Here is a 24,583-nt window from a genome sequence, read left to right on the forward strand (position 1 = left end):
GGGGGGGTCTCTGGCCATATCTTCTGGAGCCCCACATCTCGCCCCCCCACACACACAGTAGCGCTGGGGCCATGGGGGTGGGGGCGGGGGGGACAATTGAGGCAGAGACCTGGAAGCTTCCGTCCAGGAGAGCTCGGGAGCGGAGCGCACGTGCAGCCGCGTGGCAAGGCCCCGCCCCCGCAGCGGCGGAGGGATTTGGAGGGACCCAGGCTGGCCTGGAGGGGTGTGAAGACCATCGGAGCAGAGCTGCCGGGGTGGGACCCGGGCAGGCCGGAGGGGTGGGGGCGGGGGTGCTTGGAACCGAGCCGGGCGCTGCCTGCCAGCCGCCCCCCACCCTCCGCTCGCCCCGCCCCGCCCCCAGGTGGGGCTCATCGCAGCCTCTGCCAGAAGCGCCCCCACCAGGCACGTTCTGTTCCACTCAGGTGGGGCTCACCGAGTGGGCTCGGGGTGGGCGGGGCCGGGCGTGACTAGGGAAGTGGGACTGGGCCGGGGCGTGATGGAGGCCGAACCTGTCCCAGACTTCTCGAAGCTGCAAGAGCTGCTGGCGCCGCCGTGTCTGGACCCTAAGCCGCCCGGCGCGTCCCCTCCTCAGCAGGCACCAAGGACCCCAGGATGCCCCAGACCCAATGGCAGGTGCGTTCAGGAGCGGCCCCTTCCCCGAACCTGAGCCAGTGGTCAAAGGGTCATGACCTCTGGTTCCTGGGGTTATCCAGGGGTCACAGTGTTAGTTACTGGCACTTAAAAGGAAGTTCTGATCCCGAGGGATCCTTGGGGTCATGTAGAGGTCACATGGGGTCAGAGGCCACGCAATTCCCCCATGTCTCTGAGGGCTACATAGGTGCTGCCCAGGGCTGAGGGTGACCACCCTGTCCCTTGTCCCCAGGTCCTTCTGGCCTGCACGCCAGGACTCGGTCACCACCCTGCGTTTCGTCCAAGAAACAGCAGAGGGGCTGGTGCAGCTCCCTGCCCGGGACACCCAAGCCCTCGGGCCCTGCTGGGAGCCAAAGGCCTTGGAGATTCTGGGACCCTCGCCTCTGGCAAGGGATGCCAAGAACATGCTGGCCCCAGTCAGCCAGCCATGCTGCAGCTCAGGGCCCCCGGAGACTCCCCCAGCCCCCTCAGCCCTACCCCAGAGGCGGCCCCGGAAGCAGTCAAAACCCCACCCAGGCGCTGAGAAAGTGGACCCCCACTTCGAGGGGGTGACCCTGAAGTTTCAGCTAAAGCCGGATTCCAGCCTACAGATCACACCCAGCTACAGGTAGGGGCTGGCCCAGAGGAGGGCGCCCTTTTGCAAGTTATAGTGATAAAGGGGGGGGGCGAGGGCCTCTGGGCGTTGGCTTGAGGGGGCGCCCCACACCAGCCCTACGTTATAAACGGCCCAGTCTCTGAGCCAGAGCTCAGGCTGCGACCAGTCTGGGCGCCTGCTACAGTGAGCCTGCAACGTCCTGGTCCGAGCATAGGTCCCGTCTATGAGACGGGCCTGACCATCCCAAGGGCTGCTGCTACTATTTTCTCCGTAACGATCATGACCACCACCTGTCAGGAACAACAACAAGGAGAGGTAACAGGTGGCCTTTGAGGTGTCTATTGGCTCGCTGAAGCCTTGTGAAGCCCATTTTGCAGATTTGGGGACTGAGGTGCAGACAATGCGATCGCTTATCCGGAGTCACCTATTGAGGTCTCTAGAGAAATGAGGTCTCAAGCCGGCAGGCTGGCCCCAGACTTCTTACCTCTTCACATAATTAACATTATTATTACAGATGAGGGGGCAAGACCAGACCTTTCAGACAGCAGGTGCCTCCCTGGGGATGCTCCAAATCCCTCCAAATCCGAGGGGCCACTGCTTGGGACAAGGTTCAGGTCCCCCCTCATGCTAACTCTGTGTACTCTCCAGCCTGGCCTGCAGTAGCCGCTCTCAGGGTCCCTCTGCAGGGCCTGCCGGGGGTCCTGAGGCCAACTCGGGAGGCGGCGAGGCCCTCGGTGAGTCCTGGTGACTTAAGAGCTATAAATATGGGGGGGGTAGTTTCCCATCCTTTCCTTCTTCCCATCCTGCTTCCCCATTTAGACCCATCCAGAAGGAGTCATGGTGCACCTCCCTCTGCTCAGGCTGAGTCACCCCCGCCCCCGGTTTCCTCCTCTGCTTAGCTTTGCCATCTGTCTCCCTTCCTGGCTTTCCCTCTGTCTTCGATCTGGTAATACCCAGGGCTGGCCCAGGGCCAGGTGGGGCCATCGCAGCGACTAACAAAATGCCCCACCTGCACAGGCCTCGTGAGCCCGGATTCTTGGCTTCTGGCCCTTACCCTTGGACCTCTGCCCCTTCAGGGCCCCGGTGCTGTGCTTCCTGTAGGACCCAAAGGACTCCCCTCTGGAGAGATGCTGAAGATGGGACCCCTCTCTGCAATGCCTGTGGTATCAGGTCCTCAGGGTGGAGGGAGTTGGGGTGCTTAGCCAGTGTGGGGCTCTGGGAGGGGAAACCCTCAGCTGTGGGGAAAGTGGTTCCTGCGCGGCAGTTTCTGGGCTCCTGCTGCGTTCTGATGGTGGTTTCTTCAACCCCCGTCCCAGGTACAAGAAATACGGCACCCGCTGCTCCAGCTGCTGGCTGGTGCCCAGGAAAAGTGTGCAGCCGAAGAAGTTATGTGGCAGATGCGGGCTGTCCCTGGGCCCCCACCAAGGCTCGACTCAGGAAGGGTAAGCCTTTCCTCACCCGGCTGAGCCCATCTTGACTCAGTTTCTCGGGGGGGGGGGGGCGGGGTTGGGCAGAAGCCCTCCTGGGAGGAGTGGGGGAAAAAGACTTGGGTCTTCAGGGACCCAGCCTACCTCTTCTCTGTCCCCTCCCATTCAGGGATCCCAGGTGGAAGACCCAGGCCTCGGGCTCCAGAGTCCCTGTCTCGGGGGGCCGCTGTCCCCCTCTCTGGCCCCTGGTCCCATCAGGTTGGGCTGAGCCTCCCCTCCGAAAATGTTCTCAGCAGTGACACTCCGACTGTGGACAGCAACAGCAATAAAGAATCAAACGACTCTGAGAAAGGGCGCTGTGACTTGGGGATCCCACCTCATGCACATTTCCCTCCCTCCCCCATGCCAGCACTGTGGGGGCATGTTTTCTCATTAGGATTCTGAGGGATACACACACACACACACCCCCATGTACACAGGGACCAGCCCCCCCACCCCGAGAATTAGCCACATTCACCACAACATCCCACATAGGGCACCAGCTACCCCTTGCAGAGAGACAAAGAACACTTGCAGAAAGACAGACACACATGGTGCCTGTCAAGTGTACAACTCTTGAGCTTGGGGTTGTGGATTTGAGCCCCAGGTTGGGTGTAGAGATGACTTAAAAAAAAAATCTTAAAAAAAATAAAGGCAAGACAGATACGTGTGTGTGGGCTGACACACATTCACATACGAGCCACACACACCCACATGTGCGGACACGTACGTGAGACACATAGACCACACGCTAGGCAGCAACCCACATTGACACACACACATCTGATAGACACATGTGTCAGTGGACACATGAGATACACATGACAACACAGAAGATACACCCGGGCGACACACACATTGGCACACAGTGATACACGCACAGTGGTCCCTTCGGTGGCCCCCTCTTCCTCTTCCAAGAGCTCTCTAACCCCACCAAAGGGTGTCCCTAGCCTGAAGCCAGAAGACACGTAGGAGAAGAGGGCCCTGGCCAGAGCTCAGTCTTGTGGCTGTTCCCCAGAACACACGGGGTACCAGTGCTCACCGGGAGGACTGGCGGGATACAGCCAGGGTGCGGGTTGGTCCTCCGTGGCAGCAAGTGAGACCTGCCTGGCCACACACCCCAGGAAGGGGAGCCCCTGTGAAACCCTCTTTGTCTCTCTTGGGTGAGCCTGTGGGGAAGGCCTGGGCCCAGTTCCTCAGTACTCGGATCCCTGACTCCTTCCGTGCCACCATTCCTTAGCTCAGAAGCCCCTCCCCCGTGTCTCCCATAGCTGCTGTCCTCTCCTTACTGGGAGGGTGGGCAGCATTGCTTGACCACCCAGTCTAAAATGTATACCCCACTCCCACGCTGTGTCAGGCTCTAGTTCAGCTCCTCACTGGTTTCCCTCTTAGAACCTACCAGAATCTTCAGTTCTCTACTGCTTTGGGCTTATTTCATTCACCTTCATCTTCCCACCAGGACCCTGACTGCAGGGTCCAAGGCCACAATCGGTCACCCCACAGCCCAGCATGGGAATTCTCTGGGGATACACATTGGACATACGAAGGTCTCAGACCGTGTCCCTGTGAACTCATGGCTGTTTTTACCCACTTATTCAGCATTTATTGAGAAAGTATTGTGCACCAGGCCCCAATGGGGACACTTTGTGGTGACTAGAAAAAACATCCCTTGCTCTAGTGAAGCCAATATTCTAAAACGGCAGTAAACAAGTACTCAATTAAATATCTAAAATATGAAAATAAAATCTAGGGGCGCCTGGGTGGCTCAGTGCCTTAAACCTCTGCCTTCGGCTCAGGTCATGATCTCAGGGTCCTGGGATCGAGCCCCGCATCGGCTCTCTGCTCAGCGGGGAGCCTGCTTCCTCCTCTCTCTCTCTCTCTCTCTATGCCTGCCTGTCTGCCTCTCTGCCTATTTGTGGTCTCTATCAAATAAATAAAATCTTAAAAAAAAAAAAAAAGAAAAGAAAATCTATAAGGAGATAAGGGGTTGGAGGGCTACCTCAGTGAGGCTTCTCTGAGGAGAGACAGCCAAGGCCTCTCTGACATTTGTATAGAAACCTGAGGATCAGGAACTAGCTGTGGGACTTTGAGGGGAGGACAGTCCAGGCAGAGGGAATGGCAAAAGCAAAGGCCCTGTGGCAGGCTGGACTTGGTGGGACTCAAGGAACCTCAAGGAGGCTGGTGGGAGTGGAGGGAGGTGGTTAAGGGTGTGTGTGACGGGAGGGGCCACATCATCCTTGTGCTGTTGCCTGCTGTATACAGGCTTGGCCTTTAGTTCCTCCCACCCTCCAGTCTCCCAGCATCCCCCATTTCCTGTTCTTACCTTTGCTCAGGAAATGTTTGCCTAGGGCAGCTGACAGAGTGGGAGCTGTCTGGGATTGCTTCCTTCTCTCAGGCTCTGTTCCTGCTTTTGAGGGAGGCAGAGACTGCCAGGGTGGGGGGAGGCCAGCTGTTCTCTCCTTATGCTGCAGGGGGTGAGCGAGACGGTGGTGTGCGGAGGGGGTTGCATGCATCTCATCTGAATCGTGACAGTCAAAAGGCAGCTTGGGGTAAACTGAGGCACGGTGGATGTACACAGGGTGGAGGTGACATTGAGGGTGGGGCAGGGAGGCACGCTCTAACAGAGGAACCCTTTAACGGGAGGGACACCTCACTCATAGTGCAGTCACTGTCCTCATTTCCTCATCCTGGCAAGACCTCAGGATAGGAGCCCACTGCCCAGACCCCTGGGAGGGGGCTCCACCCATCCTGGGAAGATAGCCTCTGCTCTGCCAGGAACCAGGCCTGGGGGAATCACCTAGCTCCCACCCCACGAGTTAGCGGGGTTAGAGGGCAGTGCTGGGCGGAAGAGATAAGGGGAAGGGAGCTGGAGGAAGGAGTGCGGTCCCCACCCCAGCCCAAGGTTGGCTGAGAGCAGGAAAATGGACACGGAGAGAACACGCTCCAGCTCACACCGCATGAAGGCGCCTTGGACCGTCCCCTACACACAGTAGGTCCTCAGAAACAAACAAAAGAGTCCATGTATGAATAATCCTCAGGGTTGGGACTGGAGCCTTGGGTTGCTTCCTCATGGCAGAGACTGAAGTGGATGGACCCAGAGTCCTTTATAAAAACTTTATTGGGGGGGGGTAGAAAATGGGCGTGATGCCCCTGGAACTGAATAAATAAATGAATGAATAAATAAATACATAAATAAATAGAACAATAAATAAGCCCCCGTGTGCCTCTGGGGGGCGTCCCCCGGCCTGCGGGGAGAGGGGAACCGGCTCACGCCGACGTCAGCTGGATGGCGAAGACCTCGCCCCCGGCCTGCGCCTCTGCGGTGTCCGCAGCCTCGGTTCCACCTTCAGCGCCCGTGCCCCCGCCAGTGCCGCCGCCTGCGCCGTTGAGACACACGGCCTCACCGGAGCTTTCGGCCTCCTGCACGTTATACTCGCCCTTCTTACAAGCGGTGGACTGAACGTAGAAGGCCAGGCCGGCCCCGGCGGCCAGCAGGGCCGCGCCCCCCGCCGCGCCGCCCACGGCGACCCACAGCCACGGACCTGCGGGGGGAGATCCTCAAAGACAGTGGACCAGCTCAAGGCTCCCAAGCCCAGCCACCTCTGTTCCTTCCCAATGGGCGAGGTCAGTCCTCACCGGCCTGGCAGGGAACCCCAGTAAACTCACAGCGTGGGTTGGGGGAAAGGAGAAAGCCCCCAGAGGCTACCCTGAGCGCTGGTATGACCCCAGACCCGTTTTACGCATCACTTCAGCACATGAGGCTAGAAGTCTCCAGCCTCAGGGACACCTCCAAGTCAACCAACTCTCTTCATCCCCAAGAGGATGAGGGCAGGGGGAACCGGGTCATTCCTTCACCCCGGAAAGCCCAAGACACACGAAGTGGGAGGGAAGGGATCTGGGTGGGACCCCCCCACCCCCGTTACCCCCATCTTCCCCGTCACCCCTTTCCTCTGCCCTAGGTCCTCTCCAACACTTCTCCACAGCGGCACAGTGAGGGGAGAACTGGCTGGTTTTTACCACATAGGACTTACCCCAAGTTAATAAGCCCCTCCCACAGCCGTCACAGCCCTAGAGGGTCCCTCCCCCTAGAGGGTCCCTCCCCCTGAGCTGCAGTCCGTCTCCTCTTCCTCCACCTTCCACCCAAAACACGCCATCAAAGCCCCATTCGTCAGGGTGCCCCTGCCTTCTGCCCTGCCCCATCATCTACCGGGAAGGAGAGGGAAGCGAGGACCGGGTTGGGGGGCCGGGGAACCCAAGGCGCAGGCCACGCCCCCTGCAGATCCCTCACCCCGCCCCCAGCTGCCACTTACCGGCCACGCGCACTGTGATGCGTCGCGCGTGGCGCCCATGCGCGTTGGTGGCTGCGCACTCGTACTCGCCGCCGTGGCTGCCCATGGCGCCCGCCACGCTCAGCGTGCTGTTGTTGCTCGACAGGCCGATGTTGAGCGCCCCGGGGGGCGCGCGCCAGCTGATCTGGGCTGGGGGCCAGGCCTCTGCACGGCAGGTCAACGTGAAGTTCCCGCCCGGCCGCACCCCTCCGGGAGGCGAGGCTGCCAACTCGGCCACCACCGGCCGGTCTGCAGAGGACATGGAGGAGCCCCTCAGAGCCGGTCCAGGCACTGACCAAGGGCCCTTCCGCCCACCGCAATCGGAAAGTCCTGCTCAGATGGGTGGGCAGGGATCCGGCCTTCCGCCCCAGCCACCACCTCCGCCTACTGTGCGGCCGTAGTCAGCACTAAAATCCTCTGCCCAGCTTTCATGAAGGAGAGGAAGTGGGGACCTGCACCAGTGCCCTTCTGACCTAGAATTTGAGGGGGCGTGGGCGCCTGTTCCCTGGAGTTTTCATTACCCTCAGGTTTAGACCGGGAATCCTTGTCCCCAGGAGGGGGAGGCCTGAAGGAGTTACCCTTGAACTTCACTGGACAATCCCACTGCTGCAAGTCACCGGTTTGGGAACCGAGGGTCCTCTAAACGATGCTGCTCCCACTCACATTCCACGCCCACGGTGACCGTCCGGGTGTCCGTGCCATGCATGTTGGTAGCCAAGCAATGGTAGGTACCCGCATCCTCTCGGGACACGCGCAGCCTCTGAGGCCGGGGCACGCCCTCCCGGGAGCAGCGCACTTGTGGGGACGGGCGACCCCGGGCAGCGCAGGCCAGCCCTGCTGCCTCGGCCCCTTCCAGCCACGTCTGGTGACTTGGGCAGGTGGACTCATCCATTTGCGGCGGCGCTGCAAAGCAGCCATGGGGGGACATCAGGGAGGGTCCCCGACCCTGGGCCACCCCACTTCCCGGCCAGCCTGGGCCCCGCTCACACTCCGTGCTCACGGCGACAGTCTTGACCATGGAGCCATGCCGGTTGGTGGCGTTGCAAATGTAGATACCAGGTGCCAATCCACTCGCGATGCTGGGGACTCCGGGAGGAGAGTCTGGGGAGGCCAGCGGCAGCAGCAACCCCTCACTGGCACCCTCTGAGCCCACGCACTCCACTCTTGGCTCTGGCTTTCCATCCACCTCACAAGAAAATAGCTGCCCAGATCCTTCCACCCACGTCCAATTGCTCGGGCAGCTCTGCTCCTTGAAACTGGGGCCATCTGGGGAGCAGAAGGTCACACAGGGACTGGAAGTCAGGCCAGGGTTATCCTGACATACCCCATCTTGCCCCGTGTTGTCCCCACTCACATTCCACTGTGACGGCCACAGTTTTGGCCACAGAGCCTTGAGCATTAGTGGCTTCGCAGCGGTAGGTTCCTGCGTGCTGCCGTACCACACGCAGCAGGCCGTCGACAACCCTGGCCTCCCCAGAGTGCACACAGCTCACGTTGGGTGGCGGGACCCCGTGCGCCACACAGCTCAGGGAGACCTCTGTTCCTTCCAGCCATGTAATGTGTTCCGGGCAGCCCATGCTGTCCAGCGATGGGGCGTCTGGAGAAGGAAGTGTTGTTGGGTTCGAGGTTTGGGGACTGGCCTAATGTCCCTAGACCCTCTTTCCCTATGAGGGAGGTCACAAAGGGTTGGGCAGGCTGTGCCCTGCCCAGAGACACTAAACCGAAGAGATTTTAGCCTGGTAGGGTGGTGAGCTGTTTTGAGTCCTTTTTTCTGATTCCTACAAAGTACCCACAGGCTTGTCCCCAAGTCTTTGGCCTAGAAACTATTAAATGCCTTGCAAAGCCCACCTTCCCAAGATTCTGCCCACACGCCACCCGCAGACCCTTAGGGACACATCTGCCTCTCCCCCTCCCTCCTTCTGCAAGATCTTCCCCTAATCCTGCTCACCAGCCTCTTCCGTTTTTCAAAATCCTGCCCAAAGACACATTTCGGACCCACTCTTCCCTGTAGGCTAGTTACCCCTAGACCCTGAGAAACAGAAATGCGCCTGTGCACCCGGACTCACACTCCACCGTCACCGTCACTTCCTTGACTGCTTCGCCCTGGTGGTTGACCGCAGTGCAGCGGTAAGTGCCGGCGAGAGCGCGAGTGACCGGACCTTGCAGGCCCAGCGCCAGCACCGCTCCGCTGTCTGGCCGCTCGCAGTGCACGGAGGGCGCGGGGTTTCCGCGGGCTTCGCAGCGCAGCGTCTGCTCCGGGCCCTCCGGCCACGTCCAGCTCCTGGGACAGTCCGAATCATCCAGCCGAGGGGCGTCTGCAGGCAGGGGCGTGGGCCACTGAGAAGCTAGACGCGGTCCTTGAGGAAAAGCCCCACTTCCACAGCAGGGGCAGGGAGCGGACAGGCCGCTGGAAATCACGAGGAGGGGGGCGAGAGGTTAAAGACCAACTCACATAGGACGCGGAGTTCGGCGCTCTCGTTCTTGCTTAGGGTCTGCCCGACCACCTCGAGGCTGGCGTCGCAGAAGAAGCTGCGCTTGTCGTCGTCCTCGGTAGCATTTAGCTGAAGCTGGGCGGGCTGCCCCGGGACCACGGCTGGAATTCCGTCCAGTGTGACCAGGGCTCCAGGTCCAGCTGCGCAAGTTACTGTCACCACCTTCCCCTCGGGGGTGCTGGGCTCGCTCAGGGTCAGGACCGGCGCGGGGAAGCCTGGGGACGGGGCATTGGCCGGGAGTCCACCGACCACGCCTCTCCTTGCGGGTCGAGGCTGCCCCTCATCTGCCCGAACTCTCCCGGCAGTGCCGCCCACCCTTAGGCACCTCGCCCCGCCTCTCCCGATGCTTAGGCTCCGCCCCTTCCCACCCCGCCCCTTGAGGTCGTCTGGCCACAACTTTACAGGGTCCTCGTCGGGTTTGCGATGTTTCCCCTCGGCGGCGGCTCAGACTCTCCCTCTACAACTGTTCAGTCTCAGTCCTTCAACCTTCCCACCCGTTAGGGACTTGGAACCACGGCTATTCCTATACTAAGGCCCCGCCCATCCTTTGCCCCTCCTTCCAGTTCCTCTGGCTCCACCCCTGAGCCGCGGCCGTTGCGCTTCACTCCCTCTTACTGTAGACGGTCACGTTCTCCCGGGTCTCGCGGCTCTCGCCCCCCAGGGTCACGTTGCAGACCAACTGCCTGGTGCCCTCCTGCTCTGCATTAGCTGTGGCTGTGGCAGTGACCACGAGCGCGTCCCCCTCCAGGGTGATATCGGGACTCAGCCTGTGATCTCCCAGCGCCAGGTAGACCTCAGCCTCCGAGGCTGGAAACAGCTCGTCCAAGGTGCAGCGCACGGGTCTTTCTGAGCCCACTTCCAGGAGCCGGGGAACAACGAGGCGCGGGGGGTCCGGAGACAGGGCTGCGGGTCGAAGAACAGAGCTTGAAGATCATGTATCAAACACTCGATATGTACTAAGCGCTTTACACGCGCTATCTTACCCTATCATCCTCAACGCACAGGGAGGAAAACAACTTACACCTTGTGTATTTTGGAATTAGGATTGGAATTCAGATTTCTTTGTCTCCAGATCCTTAAACACTCGCCCGACTCCTTTTCGTCCCCTTTGGCTCCCTACACCCACTCACCGAAAGTTCGGAGTTCTCTGGGGGCGGAGCTGTTTGAAAACAGCCCCAAGCCATGCGGCCGCAGGTCCAGCTCCGCGCGGCAGGAGAAATTGGCCCCATGGTCCTCCCTTCGCGCCAGTACTGTAGCCGTGAGCACCGCACCCCGCGCTCGGGGTGGCTCCCCGGCGAAGCTGCGTCGGATGAGCTCCTGCGCGCCCCGCAACAAGGTCAGTGTGAGGCTCCCACGAGGCCCAGCTCCTGGGACCCTACAGCTCAGGGTGAAGTTCTCGCCCACAGGCTGCCAGGCAGGCAGCGGTACCAGCTCTACGCGATCCGGTCGCTCTGCAACGGGAGAACCATTGCTCTTGGAAATGCCGGGGCTCAGAGGCACGTGGCGTGGAACCCAGGGTCCCAGAGGCGGAGAGCTTGGGGACCGAGGGGGTGGAGCCTTAGGGGGAGGTCCCTGGGGTCCAGGGGGCGGGGCTTGGAAGGAAGGGAAAATACTAGTAGAGTGGAGCGTGGCCGCTGAGAACTCACGGAAAGTGCGAATGAGCCCACGCGCCTGCAGCGTGCGCCGGGCGCAGCGGAAGAAGCAGACGGGCTGGGTCTCCGGCTCGCGGATGTCCACCAGCTGCCGCGCCAGCCAGCGCAAGCCCCTCTGGGTCCCATTCCGGCGCAGCGAGGTCTCCAGGCCACCGCGCTCAGGTCGTGGGCAGTTGGTGCTGCAATTCAGCCACAAAGATCCCCCGCGCTCCACGAGCGCCACGCGGGGCTGCAGGTCCGCCCAAAAGGGCTCCTGCGCGACCGCTGACCAAGGAAACGTGGGCTCACTCAGCCTGGGGAGCCACCTTCCTGGTATCCTTGTGCCCCTATGTCGAATCAGGGATTCCCGGGGAATTAGCAGAGGCCACAGCCAAGGAGGAACTCAGGAGTCCTGCGTCCTGCCCTGGCCTCAGGTTTGGAGGCGCGCTCCCAGGGTTCAAACCTCGAGGGCGTCTCTGGGACATGGCAGCAGAGAGCCCTGGTCTCCAAGGAGCCGATGGAGTGATGGGAAAACATGGGGGGGGAGGGGTGATTAGATGAAAGACGGGGTCTTTGACGCACACAGCAATGATGGGAAGAGGGGACCTCGTGTGGAGGAAGGAAAACGAACTGGTTCTCAGGGTTCTTGCCGGAAAGGGAGAGACAGGTTGAGGCGAGGGCAAAAGAGAGATGAGGCTGAGTCAAGGCTAAGTGAGGACCCCAAACCCGGGAGAACACAGAACACTGAGGCTGGGCTCATGGAAGGAAGCGCGGAACAGAAGAGGGACTCCGTTGCCAGGGCTCCGGATGGAGCGGGAATAGCGCCTCTGAGTCACAGCAGTTGGGGAAATCGGGTCTTTCCGGACCACGACTGAGAAGGATGTCAGTCCGTGAACCATGGAGCATAAAAGAGCATGGAGAGGTACCCCGGAAAGGGACACGGGAGACCCGGGGTCTCCAGGGCATGAGATGGGTGCGGAAGAGCACCCAGGATCTCGAAGAGGGCAGGGTAGAGACCTCGGCGAGCGAGGAGTCTGGGAGCTGGGTCTCCATTGCGTGTTGGTGGGGAGAGGGATGGAAGGAGAGGTCCGGGCTCAAGGTGGGACAGAAGCGTGGGAGTAGAGCGAGACGAGGGCGGAGCTGGGAGGGGCTTGTGGCCGCTTCTCTGGTCCCGGAACTCCGCCCCCGCCCTGTCCACCCTGAGCTAGGACCGCGCTCTTACCTGAGAGGCCGAAGAGCCCCGGGCCCAGGGCAGCCCAGAGGCCGAGCAACGCCCGGCACAGCCCCGGCGAGGGCCCCGGCATCGCCGCCGCGGGGGAAGCGCAGGAGGCGAGGAGAGCGCGAGCGCTGAGCTGGGCGAGAGGACGGCGCGGCGGGTGGGTTGTGGAGGAGGCAGAGTTGCGTTCCGGGATTGGTTTAACGTTGGTAACTTGGTTTCCAAGGAGGGGGCGGCGGCAGAGGCGGCTGGGGGGCGGGAGGGCGAGCGTGCTCCAGGCTCGCGGCCTCAGCGAAGGCGTGCTGGCAGGAGCAAGCGACCCCCGGGGTCTACGTGGAGGCCCGCCCCATCGCCCGGAGCCTTCTGGGGGCGGCCGCGCGCTCCCGCGTCATCCTCGGCGGCGAAGCCGAGGTCCGGGGTTGCTGGGTTGCCCTTCTCAACCGCCCCCCACCCCTAGCTTGGATGCTGTGGTAATGAGCTGGACTCAGAGCTCCGCCCCCATAGTTAGTTTCCCCACCCAACCCCCGCGGCCCTTGGGCAGGGGATCGGTGTGAGGGTTGGGAGAGATCCGCGGAGCAGAATGGGGGAAGGCACAATTCTAGGAAAGGGCGTGGGGATTGCCTCCCTCACTGATCCTTTCCCTTATGACCCGGGGAGCTGCGGTCTATAGCCACGCCCCTAGTCCCCCTCCGGCTCCGCCCCCGCACGCGACAGAGGGGGTGGGGAAGAAAGTGCCAGCGAGTCGGGAACACGTGTGCGTGCGCGCAGCGTTCGCGGGCGTCTAAATTAGGGTCGGCTCTGCTCTGGGTCTGTATTTACCCAGCGTGCAGCGGGCACGTGTCTACGCGGCGTGTGTGAGCGCAAGCGGCGGAGGAGCGCCCCCGAATCCGCTTTCGGCGCGGTGGGCGGGGCCCCGGACCGCACCGGCCCTCCCAGACATCCAGTGCGAGCCCGGCTTGTGTATCCACGCGAGACCGAGAGACCCAGTATGACAGACACTTCGACCCTGCATCCGGGCCCCAAGCTTTGACACCCACTGCGTGTACCCCCCAGGCCGGGCGATCGGCAAGACGTTGCCAGGACGGGAGTCTGTGACACCCCACGTGGGCCATCCGAATTTTCCTTCCCCGCAGTCACAACATGGGTACCTTTTCTTCGTATCTTCGTCCCTCAACGTGTCATGTGACCCCGACCATTTGCTCTCTCACCGCCAGCGCTAACGGTGAACTGCGGGGGTCAGTTCTTGCTCCACCCCTGTCCTCCAGGAAAGTGCTGGGGCTGAAGGGGAGGGGCGGGGGGGGAAGGAAACTTAACACCCAATCGGAGCTGCTGCTTTGCAGCGGAGGAGCCAATGCGGGGCGGGGGGGGGACCATACTGTGAGCCAACCCTCCCACAGCCCAAGCCCTCCAGTGCCCAAGCTATACTCATTTGCACCGCACTGATAATGCCCGCAAGGGAGGTATATTACCACACTCGTCTGGGAATGGAGGGGCTGATGCGCCCCGGGCCCCAGTTGGATGGGAATGAGGAAACCTCAGGGGCCCTCAGAGAGACAAGGAACTTGGAGAAAGTGACGGAGGCAAGGGCAAACCAGAACGCCACTTCCTCAGAGGTGGTACCCTAGTGGGGGACCTTTAGGCCGAGAGACAGAAGGTGATGGAGGAAGACTTTATTGAATCAGCTTCCCCAAATTGTCCCAGATGTCTTTTTCCTTTGGCTCAGCCGGCAGAGACCCTGCTCTCTTTACTCTGGTTGTGCACCAATGGCCATTGTCGCAGGTAGACGGCCCCCACGACGAGAAGGATCCCTACAAGGGCCGCGATGGAGCTGGAGGCCAAGGCTTTGGACGCGGGGCGCCAAGCTGGGGACGGGAGGTGAGAGTGAGGAACGGAGCACAGGGAGGTAGGCCCACCCGCCGGGAGCTCCCGCCGGACTCGCTCGCCCTACCGGCGCGGTGCCCTGCCCGTCCCCTCCTCCAGTGCCCGGGATCGCAGAGGTGCCTCACCGAGGCCACTCAGCGTTATGGGTGCCGAGCTGCTGCGGACCACCAGGCCATCAAGACTGAGGCGTGCATGGCAGGTCACCGGTTTCCAAAAGTCGCGGAGCCTGGCGGGCGCCGTGTAAGTCAGCGTCACGTTGGCCAGATCAGAGCCGTTGTAGCGCCTCAGGTTCTCAGAGTAGATGACCCGGCCGCCGCGCCTCAGAGTCACCACCAGGAAGCCCACGGGGAACACGTGCGTCACGTGGCAGCGCAGAGTGTACTCGTTGCCCACCAAGAGCGGAGGCTCCAGGATCACGCTTCGCGGCGGCTCTAAAGCAAGGGGCGGTGGGCGAGGGGGTGGGGGGGGCGCTCTGAGCCAGGTCCGCGTGCGCCCCCTAGCGCTACTGCTAAATACCCACTTCCGTCCCCCTCCCCTCACCCCCGCAAGGCCTGAACCCCCGTCCCTCACTGTAGGCGGTGATCTTGGCCGTGGCCCATCGTGTTTCTCCTGCACAGGTGACGAAGCAGCGCACCTCGGAGCTCCAGGCTCTCACGTCCAACAGCTGGTAGGCTACCCAGCCGGGCCCACTGTGCGTTTGGCCCCGCGGCAGCTGAGTGCTGAGGCTGGAGTACTCCGGCAGGGGGCAGCTAGTGCTGCAGTTGAGCCACACGGAGCCCCCCGGCTGCACCTCCTTGAACTCGGGCCTTAGGCGCACCCAGAACGCAGCTGGGGTCTCCGAGGGCACCGGGGAGCTTCCTCCCGAGCCCTGCACCTGCGCTCTCCGGCGCCGGTGCGCCCTTCCGCCTCCGGGGTAGGCGGCCGCCAGCAAAAGCAGCAGCGAGAGGGGGAGCAGAGACCCCATGGCAAAGGGCCCAGACTGAGGGGCCAGAGCGCCCAGGAGCCAAGGCTGGCTCTGGAGATAAGGAGGCCGGCAGCCCCGCCTCCGCAGCCCCACCCAGAGGGACAGAGGCCCCCAGAGGGCCGAGGATCCTGCAGTGTGCAAGCCCCTCAGGCCCTCCCTCAGCTCAAGAAGAAATTCCAGACCTTTGTAAAGCAAGGCTCAGAGAGTTTGCTGAAGAGGTATCTTTAATTTTCACTTGAGTCTCCCAAGGTCCTAACAAGCCCCAGATTTGGATTTGAGCCTGAGGGGTGGGCCTTGAGCCGGCAGCTTTTTCTTGGGGGAAGTGAGAGGACCAGGCTGGAAAGGGCTTCAGCTGGATGGGACAGCTCCCCTCAACTCACACAAGGCAAGTATTTATGAAAAAGCTTAATTAGCACGAGAGAGAGGCTTCTGGAACTGGGAGGGGATCTTCCCAGGCGTCTCCTCCCTACTGCCTGCAGGGTCCTCATCTCTGCAGGAACCTGGGGCTGCCAGAGTGCTCTGGTCTTGCATGGTCCCACTGAGAGAGAAACAGGACAAGGCAGGGACACACAGGGGTTGGGAGTAGTTTCATAGGACTCCATGGTTTAGCTGCCAATGCGTGGGCATTCATGTTTAGGCATGCCACAGTATCATTGTGAGCACTAGCAGAGATGCATATGGGCAGAGAAGGGGCTAACAGAGGTCAGTGTCAAAGATGGGGGGAGGGCTCAGTGGGTTGCCCCTAGGCATGGCACCAACTAAACTGTATCACCATAGTCAGTCCCCTTCTGGAGGAAAGCAGCTTAGCCAATGGAATGGGAAATTCCAGCCCCACTTGATCTTTTTGGCCAGGTGCTCCTGTGCAGTCCACAACTAGCACACCCGTGCCTGGCAACCCTGAATGAGGTTAGACTGAGAGCTCCTTGAGGACAGGAACTCACGTTCCTCTTCTTTACCATTCTAGCCCACATAAAAGGCACCCAATAAATAGCTGGTAAAAGAACAAATTAATAAATATGTCATCATTAAAAGTTGGGGACAGTGCGTGGACTGCAGGGCTGGAGCTGGCATTCGTCAGGAAGTTTGGGGGTATGTGTTTCCATGCTGTTTGTGTTTGCGCAGGCTACTTCTCTCTTAGGACTGGAGCATCTCAGTACACGCAGTAGGGGTGTTTCACTGTTTCCCAGTTGGGGGGGTCCCATGTTGAGTGTCCCACCACACCCTCCCTAGACAGGTCAGGCCCTGACATCCCTCAGTCATGCCTCATGTCCTGCCCCTTCCCTGTGGCTCAGTCCTGTGGCTCCAGGTCAGGCATGAGGCTTGGGGATCCTAAGTGTGCCCGTGACAGGACCCCCAAATCCTGTCTGTATCCTGAGGCCTCTATCCTGTCCTCAGGCATCCTGGGAAGGTGGGTGGAGCTGCATGGCTTGTGACCACCCTTGTTCAATGTGGCACTGCTGCCACCGTGTGGGGGGCTGAGGGGGAGGCTGGTTCCTGGCTCAGTTTCAGGGCGGTGTGGCCGGTGTGTTCAGCTTCATGGCAGCTGCCTCCTGGGCCTTCTGTAGCTTGTATTTCTGGATCTTTCGCTGACGGTTATAGAGGTAAGCGGCTCCGCTCACAGTTCCCAAGAAGACAGCAACTACTACCACGATGATGATGGCCATGTTATTCTGGTGGTCTGTGGGGAGGACACAGGGCTGATGAGGGTTGAGTCAGGCTCACTGTCCCTGCCCTGCCCAGCTCCAAACCCCAGCACACTCACAGGTCACGTTCAGGACCACTTCGCGCCTGGTCACCCCGCGGGGGCTCCGGGCCTCACAAAGGTAAGTGCCTGCAACCTCCCGCTTGACAGGTCTCAGGTCCCCGATGGGCAGCAAAGCATCATCCCCCTTCCGGTGACATTTCAGTTCAGGAACTGGGTTCCCCCAAGCTTGGCACCGCAGGGTCTGCTGGGAGCCTTCCTCCCATGTCCAGTTTCCCGGACAATCCCTCTCGTCTAGTCGGGGACCATCTGGAGAAACACAGCAAGATGAGGAAGGGGTGAGGAACCAGGAAGACACCCCTCACCACCTCAGAGGGCAGGAGCTCATGGGATCTTAGGGGCTGGGTCCTCGGGGTTAGGGGCCACTGGTCAGTGGCCCCAACTCACACAGGACTCGGAGTTCCCGGATCTGGTTCTTGTGCAACAGGTGTCCAGCCACGATCAGGGCAGCAGAGCAGGAGAAGCTGCGTCTGTGGTCCGCGGCGCTGGCGTTTAGTCGGAATTCTGCCCTGTGTGCTGGAGACTCGGATGACACACCTTCCAGCGACACCGTGGTTCCGGCCTGGGCCTCACACTCCACAGTCACTAGAGTCCCTTCTGAGACTTCTGGCTCACTTAGAGTCAGGTTAGGCGCGGGGAAGCCTGGGAGTGGGTGGGCGCACAGTGAGCACCGCCGTCTAGCATTGGCCCCGCCCCTGGAAGGCCCCGCCCCATCTTGACTTACTGTAGAAGACCACATTCTCCTCCCTCTTCTGGTCTCGATCTCCTAGGGTCACCACACACGCTAGCTGCTGGATCCCCTCCTTTTGTGAGTTCGCCTTGACACTGGCCATGGCCAAGACGGAGTCCTTGCTGTACAGGGATGTAGAGTCCAGTTTCTTTTCTGCTAGCGTCAGGATGACTTCGGCCTCCGCAGCTGGGAAAAGCCCATCCAGAGTGCAGTTCACAGTCCACTGTGTGTCCACTTCCACAACTGCGGGGGTAGCAAGGCGTGGCTGGGTCTCTGGCAGGACTGGCGAGAGAGGGTGGGTGTGAACAGAGAGGCGACAGGCAACCTGAAGCCCCTTTCTGGGGCATTTTCATTCCCCCGTCTGGGACATCCTCTGGTTTTCCAGCGACTTTGCGGCTCGGGTCACCCCTGTCCCAGAACCCAAGCCGGATTACAGCCTTTTCAGAAGGTCCTGAAGCTGGGGCACCCCATCCCAGACCACTCCACCCCAGTGCTCAAGAACATGCTCTTTCCTGAAGCCTTAGCACCCCGACCAGAGGCCTCTCTCCCCTGGCTCCCCAAGGAGGAACAAAGCCCTGAGCCCATCCTCTCTGGCGGCTCCCCAGTGCCTCACCAAAGGTTTGGAGCTGCCTGGGGGCCGAGCTGTTCTGGAACAATCCCAGCCCTCCGGGCCTCAGGTCCAGTTCCGTGCGGCAGGAGAAATTGGCGAGGTGGTCCTCTCTGCCCGCCAGCACCGTGACCGTGACCTCGGCGGGCTCCCCGACGGCGGGCTGCCGGCTCAGCTCCTCCTCCCCGCGGAGCAGCACCACGGTGAGGTTTCTCCGGGGCGCCCCGCCTGCCACCTGGCAGCGCAGGGTGAGGTTTTCTCCCACGGGCTGCCAGCGGGGCAGGGGTAACAGCTCCACTCGCTCCGGGAACCCTGGGTGTTAAGGGGGCGGGGGTGGTGGTGTGTGAGCAGGATAGCTGCCCGCAGGGGGCGCCAGGGCGCCGGCTGCACCTGTCCCAGGAGCCCCGCCACTCTCCACTCTTGACAAACACTCCCCAAACCACCTGAGCGGGACAGGAATTTTAAGAGCTTCAGGATAAACCGGTGGGAAATCCCCAGGTGGTTGTGAACAGGGCAAAAGCAATTCTTTAGTTTCAGCGTCTGAGAGTGAAATGCAGAAAATAACCTCAAAACCTATCACCAGGAAATTTAAGCTGCCAGGTCCAGTAGAGATCGGTTTTTAAAAGCCCCCCCTCCCACCCGCTCCCCCTTCTCCTCTTCTTGGCCTCAGTTTTCTCCCAAGCAGCCCTCACTGTGTGGCATCCGAAGATGACATCCATCCACTCAGTTAACTTTCTCTACTCTATGTACCCCCTCCCCCACCACGGGAGGGCAGGTCGGGAGGGCAGGGGTCTTTGCTTTGTCCCCTGACCCATGCCGCTAACAGTAGGCTCTCCATATTCGTAGAATGAATAAGAGTGAGCCACCCACACCGACTCGAGGCCTTTCAGAAGCCCCCTTTTAAAGGAAAGAAGTTCCCAAAATGCAAGAACCACCTGCAGACACTGAAAACGAGACTCTGAACATCCCCTGAAAACACAACACGGTGCGCTTTGGTTTTTGCCAGGGTCTCCGCTCCGTGGGGGGTAACAGCACTTCTAGCCCAGGCTGTTTGTGAAAACTGACAGCAGCCGTGACTCAGCCCTGAGAGGGGACCCCCAGCCTTCCCACGGAGGGGTCTTAAGGACTGCGGTTCACCACACCTGTCCCAAGAGCCCCTGAAGTCTCTGTTAACGTGTCGGGGGCTGACACGCAGCTTTGGGGCTTCACTGCTACCTGCTGTATGCGAGTGACTTTGCCTCTGGAAAAGGGGTAGAAATTGAACCTCAGTTTCCTGAGCCATAAAATGGGCTGTCAGAGGTAAGACTTTTATGAGTCCATTTAAGAGGTAGAGAGAATGACTGTGAAACAGGGGCATGAGGTTTCTTTTTAGGGTGATGGGGAGGTTCTAAAATTAGATTGTGGTGATGGTTGTAGGACTCTAAATACGTGACAAGGTGTTGAATTGTACACTTCAAAGGGGTGTCTTTGACGGTGTGTACCTCACACCGTATCTCAGTAAAGCTGTTTGAAGGAATAAAAGGGCAAGAAACCCCTCCACCTGCTGTGAGCATGAACTTGCCGAGCTGGTGGAAACCTCAAAACCTCAGCCCCCCCCACCACTCCAAAATGGAACTCACATCTCCGAGCCCAGCTCCTTGACCTTCAGGTCAGACTGGGGGAGGAGGTCTGTGTTGCTTGGCCCTCTCTCTGAGCCCCAACCTCCAGTCCTGGTTACTTCACTCTTCAAATATTTGTCTGCCCTCCCTTCCTGTACCCAGCCACTGCCCACACATGTGGTCTGGACGAGGTCCATGCCCAACTGCTCTCTGGCTTCCCATAAGCCTGCCGTCATCTAGAACCCTGGCCTGCTCACACACCTGCTATGGCTCCCTATCACCCTGAGGAGAAGGTCCCAGCTCATCCACCTGGCATTTGAGGCCCTGCCCACCTCAGCTCTAGCCACACGGCTCTGTCTGTATTCAGTCCCTCCTAAAGCCCCTGCCCTTATCCACATGTTTTCCCACTCAAACCTTTGTCTAGGCTGTTCCCTCTGTCCTGGGTGTCTGTGAACTCCTACTCACCCTTCAAGGCCCAGTTAGGGGTCACCTCCTATAGGAGTTAACACCCTTATTCTTTTTTTTTTTTAAGATTTTATTTATTTATTTGACAGAGAGAGATCATAAGTAGGCGGGGGGGGGGGAAGCAGGCTCCCCGCTGAGCAGAGAGCCCGATGTGGGGCTCGATCCCAGGACCCTGGGATCATGACCTGAGCCGAAAGCAGAGGCCTTAACCCACTGAGCCACCCAGGCGCCCCCACCCTTATTCTTTCTAGAGAAAGCTCAGCCACTCAGGGATCCTGCCTCAGCTTTACACTGGGGGTGGGGCAGGACCAAACTGGACAGAATGTCTTCTGGGGGACCCTTCTACTGTGTGCCGGTTCTGTTCCATTTCACAGAGCTGGAAATGAAGGCAAAGTCTAGTGCCCGAAAGGCACAGAGGGAGAAACATCACAGAGCCGGGACTCAGACTTGGGAGCACTGGGCTCTCAGCTATCAGGCCGAAATGCAGAACTCTTTCGGGGAGGTTTGCCCGGGGGTTTCACAGGCCACCGGGAATGTTCGGGGACTCCCCTCACCTGGCCTGAATCTGTTCAGACATGGTCCTGAAGGCTTCCTTCAGCCACACACCATGAAGGTGGAAGGTCTTTTATGTCTCACGGCCTCATTATACCTGTGCAAGGAGAGCTCATGGGGAGATAAGCCATGTCCCCCACCGTCGCCCAGTTAGGCAGGGCCATGCTGGGATCGGAACCCGAGGCTGGCTGATCCCAAGACCAGTCGGCCCATTCTCTTCCTTTTCATTCTTCCTTGTTCTTTTTGTTTTGTTTAGTTTGGACTAGCGTTTTATTTCTTTATGGCCTCCGGTAACAGAAATTCTCATGATGCAAAATGCCCAAAGTAAAACAAGGCATAAGACACATCGCCCCCTGCCCTCTCCCAGAGCAGCCCTCCCCAGCTTCTGTCTTCACAGCTAATACGGTCACTTCTTGCATTTCCTCTCATGCCTCCTTCATGTGATGACACAGGCATCCTTCACCCCGCCACGCTGCTCCTTAACACCAAAGTTGGATGCCACTCATTCTGAGTATACTCCTTCCCTTAAACTTGACAGTACACTTGGGAGCTCATTTCTCCTTTCTGGACACATGCCCTTCCTCCCTGTTTTTTTTTCCTTTTTGCACAGCTGTATACTATTCCCCCCGCCCCACCCCAGCCCCCTATGCTTGCCCACGTCCGTCCACCCTTCCAAACTAAGCCCAGTGAATAAGCCCATTCCACGCCCAGCCCAGATCAGTTCCCCTGATGGGTGGAGTGCAGGGAAGCCCGATTCCCAGCAGTGGGATTTCTATGTCCAAGCACATGTGCCTGTGTCATTTGGAGAACTGACACTCCCTTTCCCCACTCAGAGCTGTGCTCCTGAGGCTCCCACTCTGTCAACAATGTCCCAGGACAGCCTGCTCCCCCCTCCCAAGTCTTGCCAGCACGGTTCTGAGCAATTCTATTGATTGTTGCCAATATGTGAAAAATGCCATCACTGGGCTGCTTTGAAATTGCTTCTTCTTTTCAAGAGTCGCATCTAGGACCTGTCACATGTTTAAAGAGGCCTAGAATATTTGAAGGTACTGACCAAATCTCTGTACTGCGCTAAAGGCACCCCAGAAAATTCAAGAAGGGGTTTCAAAGGACAATGAGGCTCTCCGAGGAGGTCCCCACTAGTCCTTCAGTGAGTCAGCTCTGGCCCCATCAGCAAGCCGCCAGGGCTGTCCTGGCCTGCGGGGACCCCCAAGCACCCACCTCTCCCACCCAGCCCGCCTAGTCCGGCCCCTGGGCCCAGCCACTCACAGTACACGGTAAGGGACATTGAAGCCATCAACTGATTGCCACAGTTGACAAAGCATATGGGATGGCTGTCTTCTTGTACGTCACTCAATTCAAAGACCTTCCAGTGGGACCCATGGGCCACTTCCTTCTTCGTCAGCTGAGTCTCCAGGCCCAGCTTGGGGTTCTGGTCACAGGAAGTACTACAGTTCACCTGTACGGTGCCTCCTCGGGGTATGGTGGCTTCTGGGGGGTGCACTGATATTTGGGCACCCCCAAGTCCTAGAACAAGAGACGGAGAAGGGGACAGGCATTACAAACGGGGTTCAACCACAATTACCGTGGACCCAGCCCGTGCTGGGTGCCAGGAACATCGCCTTGAACGAGACAAAACTCTGCCTTCAGTGTTCGAGACAGAAAAATTCACAAACAAGATAATTAATAACTGATGTTAATCCGAGCTTTGACGGAAACAAAACAGGGTGATAGAACGGACAGTTCCTTGGCAACAGGTGATGTGTGAATGATGAGAAGGGGCTGTCCATTCAGAGAAGAGACATTAATTCCTGGGAAAAGGAACAAGTGCAAAGGCCCTGCGGCAGGGTAGCTGGAGGAGAGCAAGTGAGGCGGAAGAGCTGGGAGCAAGCAGGGTGGGAAGATCCTGTGGGCGGTGCAGGCCATGCCAAGGTCTTGTTCTTCATCCCGAGGGCAATGGGAAACCACGGAGGATTTTGGCAGAGGATGGCATGATGTCAGTGTTTTTCCTCCTTCCAAGGTGTGAGGTGGAGAGGACTAGCCCTCTGGGAATGGAGAGGCTCTGATTAAGCTGGCTCCCTACTCCCTCTGACAAGTGGTCTCCCCTCTCCAGGCCTCAATTTTCCCATCTGTAAGGTGGGTGAATATAGCCATCCCAGTCCCTGCTAATGCAGTGGGCTCACAGCACAGCGCAGGGGAGAAGGCGGGCTGTAGCGGTTAGCTTCCTCAGACCTCCCACACTTCCGAAGTGGAAAAAAGTGTCTGTCTGGGCCCACCCCTTCTCTGTCTCCTCCAAAGATCCCTGACCTCAGTTTTCGGTCTGCTCTCTCTGGGGTGGGGGTGTGGGAACACAGCAGCTCTGTCATTTCTCCTAGAGTAATGGGATGGTTCCCGTTTCACGGAATGAAATGGCGAGGCTGGGAGAAGTGACGTTGCTCACCTAAAAAGCCACAGAATCCACACTGGCGTCTGGACTAGAACCCCTCATTGACCTCGTAAGCACAGGTGCCCCTTTCCCGCCAATGCGCTTCCCAGCACCCACCACCATGTGTGACCCACGGTGTCCCCTTCTCCCCTCCCTCTGGTCTGGAGTTAGCGGAGGGGTGCTGGGACATACCCGTCTCAGCCTCTGGGCCCTGGGCAAGTCAGCTCTGGAATTCCCCAGAGCAGAAGCAGTCCCGGACTTCCCCAGAGGTAGGGGATGAGGAACAGAATGTAGGTGTGTGTTGGGGGGGGGGTCCCCAGTCTACTCAGCTTGGCGTGGGACCCATTCCCATACGGTCTGACCGGGTCCTGGAGCCAGGCGTGGCATTGGGCCAGGACACAACCATTTCGAAGTGGCGGCTCTTGCGTTCAACATTTTACAGCGGAGAAACTGAGGCGCCTGGAGGCTTAAACTGTAGCTTGAGGCCACCTATGGAGATCATGCAGGTCTGGATTCGAACCCAGTGCTGTTGTCTTAGCTCTAGCCCCAACTTCCCATAAAGACCTACCTAAGTATGATTGGGGCTTTATCCCCAGCTGGCCGGGAGTCGGTCCTCCCTGTGCATTCGGGGTCTCGACCGCAGTCCCCACCCGTGACTCACCCGGGGGCAGAAGTCCGATCAGGGCGAGGAGCGCTGGCAGCGCGAGACGGGCGGTGCCGGGAGCCATAGCGGGCGGGAGGAGGGCGGAGAGCGCGCGGCAGGAGCGCAGAGGCGTGCGGCGCGGACTGGGCTCCCGGAGCGCGCGGGAGCTCTTATAGTGGCCGGGCACGGGGGGACAGAGGGGCGGGGCTGCTTTCCCGGAAACCTCGCGCCTTCCCCTCCGGAAGGAGGGCTCCGGCATTTCCGGATCGAGAGGGTACCGAGCCCAAGTCGTGTTGACCCCCCTGATGGGCGCTGGAATTTCCGAGTTGAATCGACGAGGGCCGCAGCGGCCCCGCTGGCCCCGGGAGCCGCTCCTAGCGCTGGGGATCGGGTCCCGGGCTCGCGTGACCGTGGTTCAGCGTTTACGCTGCGCGAAATGCTTTCCCGAATACTGCCCACTGCCCTGGACGGTGGGGACTGCTATTGTGTCCATTCCACGGAGGGGTAAACCGAGGCTCCGAACTGCGAGGGGATTCGGACTCAAGTGTGACGTCTCAGCGCAGGCGGGCCTCTTGAA

General features: G+C 59.8%; 4 protein-coding genes and 2 long non-coding RNA genes across 8 annotated transcripts; 3 read left to right on the top strand and 3 right to left on the bottom strand.

Annotated features, from left to right (window-relative positions):
• The first annotated feature begins 496 nt into the window (after positions 1 to 496).
• On the top strand, positions 497 to 2,692 carry ZGLP1 (zinc finger GATA like protein 1). Its single transcript, XM_044254899.1, has 5 exons — positions 497 to 633; positions 839 to 1,258; positions 1,895 to 1,980; positions 2,323 to 2,416; positions 2,563 to 2,692. Exons 1-5 carry the CDS (start codon positions 497 to 499, stop codon positions 2,690 to 2,692), a joined length of 867 nt encoding a protein of 288 aa, XP_044110834.1.
• A 3,120-nt stretch (positions 2,693 to 5,812) lies between these two features.
• On the bottom strand, positions 5,813 to 12,809 carry ICAM5 (intercellular adhesion molecule 5). Of its 2 annotated transcripts, XM_044254234.1 has the most exons (11): positions 12,386 to 12,808; positions 11,179 to 11,448; positions 10,663 to 10,983; positions 10,148 to 10,435; positions 9,493 to 9,747; positions 9,107 to 9,355; positions 8,395 to 8,637; positions 8,028 to 8,306; positions 7,704 to 7,943; positions 7,023 to 7,289; positions 5,813 to 6,254 (listed from the first exon to the last, which is right to left on the bottom strand). In XM_044254234.1, the coding sequence occupies exons 1-11, from the start codon at positions 12,465 to 12,467 to the stop codon at positions 5,980 to 5,982; spliced, it is 2,769 nt and encodes a 922-aa protein (XP_044110169.1). In that variant the 5' UTR covers positions 12,468 to 12,808; the 3' UTR covers positions 5,813 to 5,979. The 2 variants fall into 2 exon arrangements, with proteins under 2 accessions (XP_044110169.1, XP_044110168.1); XM_044254233.1 differs by lacking the exon at positions 5,813 to 6,254 and having other exon boundaries at positions 7,143 to 7,289; positions 8,041 to 8,306; positions 12,386 to 12,809.
• On the top strand, positions 12,335 to 14,646 carry LOC122909743. 2 transcript variants are annotated; one of them, XR_006385178.1, is made up of 3 exons: positions 12,335 to 12,539; positions 13,433 to 13,614; positions 14,159 to 14,646. It is a non-coding gene; the product is annotated as an uncharacterized LOC122909743 (long non-coding RNA). The 2 variants fall into 2 exon arrangements; XR_006385179.1 differs by having other exon boundaries at positions 14,163 to 14,646.
• ICAM4 (intercellular adhesion molecule 4 (Landsteiner-Wiener blood group)) lies at positions 14,082 to 15,224 on the bottom strand. Its single transcript, XM_044254237.1, has 3 exons — positions 14,831 to 15,224; positions 14,386 to 14,691; positions 14,082 to 14,241 (listed from the first exon to the last, which is right to left on the bottom strand). Exons 1-3 carry the CDS (start codon positions 15,222 to 15,224, stop codon positions 14,099 to 14,101), a joined length of 843 nt encoding a protein of 280 aa, XP_044110172.1. The 3' UTR covers positions 14,082 to 14,098.
• A 119-nt stretch (positions 15,225 to 15,343) lies between these two features.
• On the top strand, positions 15,344 to 19,862 carry LOC122909742. Its single transcript, XR_006385177.1, has 3 exons — positions 15,344 to 17,611; positions 17,757 to 18,526; positions 19,170 to 19,862. It is a non-coding gene; the product is annotated as an uncharacterized LOC122909742 (long non-coding RNA).
• ICAM1 (intercellular adhesion molecule 1) lies at positions 16,730 to 24,165 on the bottom strand. The gene is made up of 7 exons (XM_044254236.1): positions 24,025 to 24,165; positions 22,208 to 22,465; positions 18,330 to 18,635; positions 17,711 to 17,998; positions 17,374 to 17,628; positions 16,987 to 17,235; positions 16,730 to 16,902 (listed from the first exon to the last, which is right to left on the bottom strand). Exons 1-7 carry the CDS (start codon positions 24,089 to 24,091, stop codon positions 16,730 to 16,732), a joined length of 1,596 nt encoding a protein of 531 aa, XP_044110171.1. The 5' UTR covers positions 24,092 to 24,165.
• Positions 24,166 to 24,583: the final 418 nt, after the last annotated feature.

Source organism: Neovison vison, chromosome 6 (assembly GCF_020171115.1).
Source record: "Neovison vison isolate M4711 chromosome 6, ASM_NN_V1, whole genome shotgun sequence".
In the NCBI taxonomy this organism is placed as follows: Eukaryota; Metazoa; Chordata; class Mammalia; order Carnivora; family Mustelidae; genus Neogale; species Neogale vison.

Bases quoted from the DNA above. Each gene is read 5' to 3' on its own strand.
- ICAM4 (XM_044254237.1), bottom strand. From the start codon at position 15,224: ATGGGGTCTCTGCTCCCCCTCTCGCTGCTGCTTTTGCTGGCGGCCGCC. The intron at 14,692-14,830 runs GTGAGGGACGGG...CCCTTGCTTTAG, and splicing joins GGCCAAGATCACCGCCTACA to AGCCGCCGCGAAGCGTGATC. The intron at 14,242-14,385 runs GTGAGGCACCTC...TCCCGTCCCCAG, and splicing joins CATAACGCTGAGTGGCCTCG to CTTGGCGCCCCGCGTCCAAA.
- ZGLP1 (XM_044254899.1), top strand. From the start codon at position 497: ATGGAGGCCGAACCTGTCCCAGACTTCTCGAAGCTGCAAGAGCTGCTG. The intron at 634-838 runs GTGCGTTCAGGA...AGGGCTACATAG, and splicing joins TGCCCCAGACCCAATGGCAG to GTGCTGCCCAGGGCTGAGGG. The intron at 1,259-1,894 runs GTAGGGGCTGGC...TGTACTCTCCAG, and splicing joins CAGATCACACCCAGCTACAG to CCTGGCCTGCAGTAGCCGCT.
- ICAM1 (XM_044254236.1), bottom strand. From the start codon at position 24,091: ATGGCTCCCGGCACCGCCCGTCTCGCGCTGCCAGCGCTCCTCGCCCTG. The intron at 22,466-24,024 runs GTGAGTCACGGG...CTCTTGTTCTAG, and splicing joins GATCGGACTTCTGCCCCCGG to GACTTGGGGGTGCCCAAATA. The intron at 16,903-16,986 runs GTGAGTGTGCTG...TCCTCCCCACAG, and splicing joins AGTGGTCCTGAACGTGACCT to ACCACCAGAATAACATGGCC.
- ICAM5 (XM_044254234.1), bottom strand. From the start codon at position 12,467: ATGCCGGGGCCCTCGCCGGGGCTGTGCCGGGCGTTGCTCGGCCTCTGG. The intron at 8,307-8,394 runs GTGAGTGGGGAC...TCTGCTCCCCAG, and splicing joins TGTGGCCGTCACAGTGGAAT to ATGGCCCCAGTTTCAAGGAG. The intron at 7,290-7,703 runs GTGAGTGGGAGC...TGTCCTCTGCAG, and splicing joins GGTCACCGTGGGCGTGGAAT to ACCGGCCGGTGGTGGCCGAG.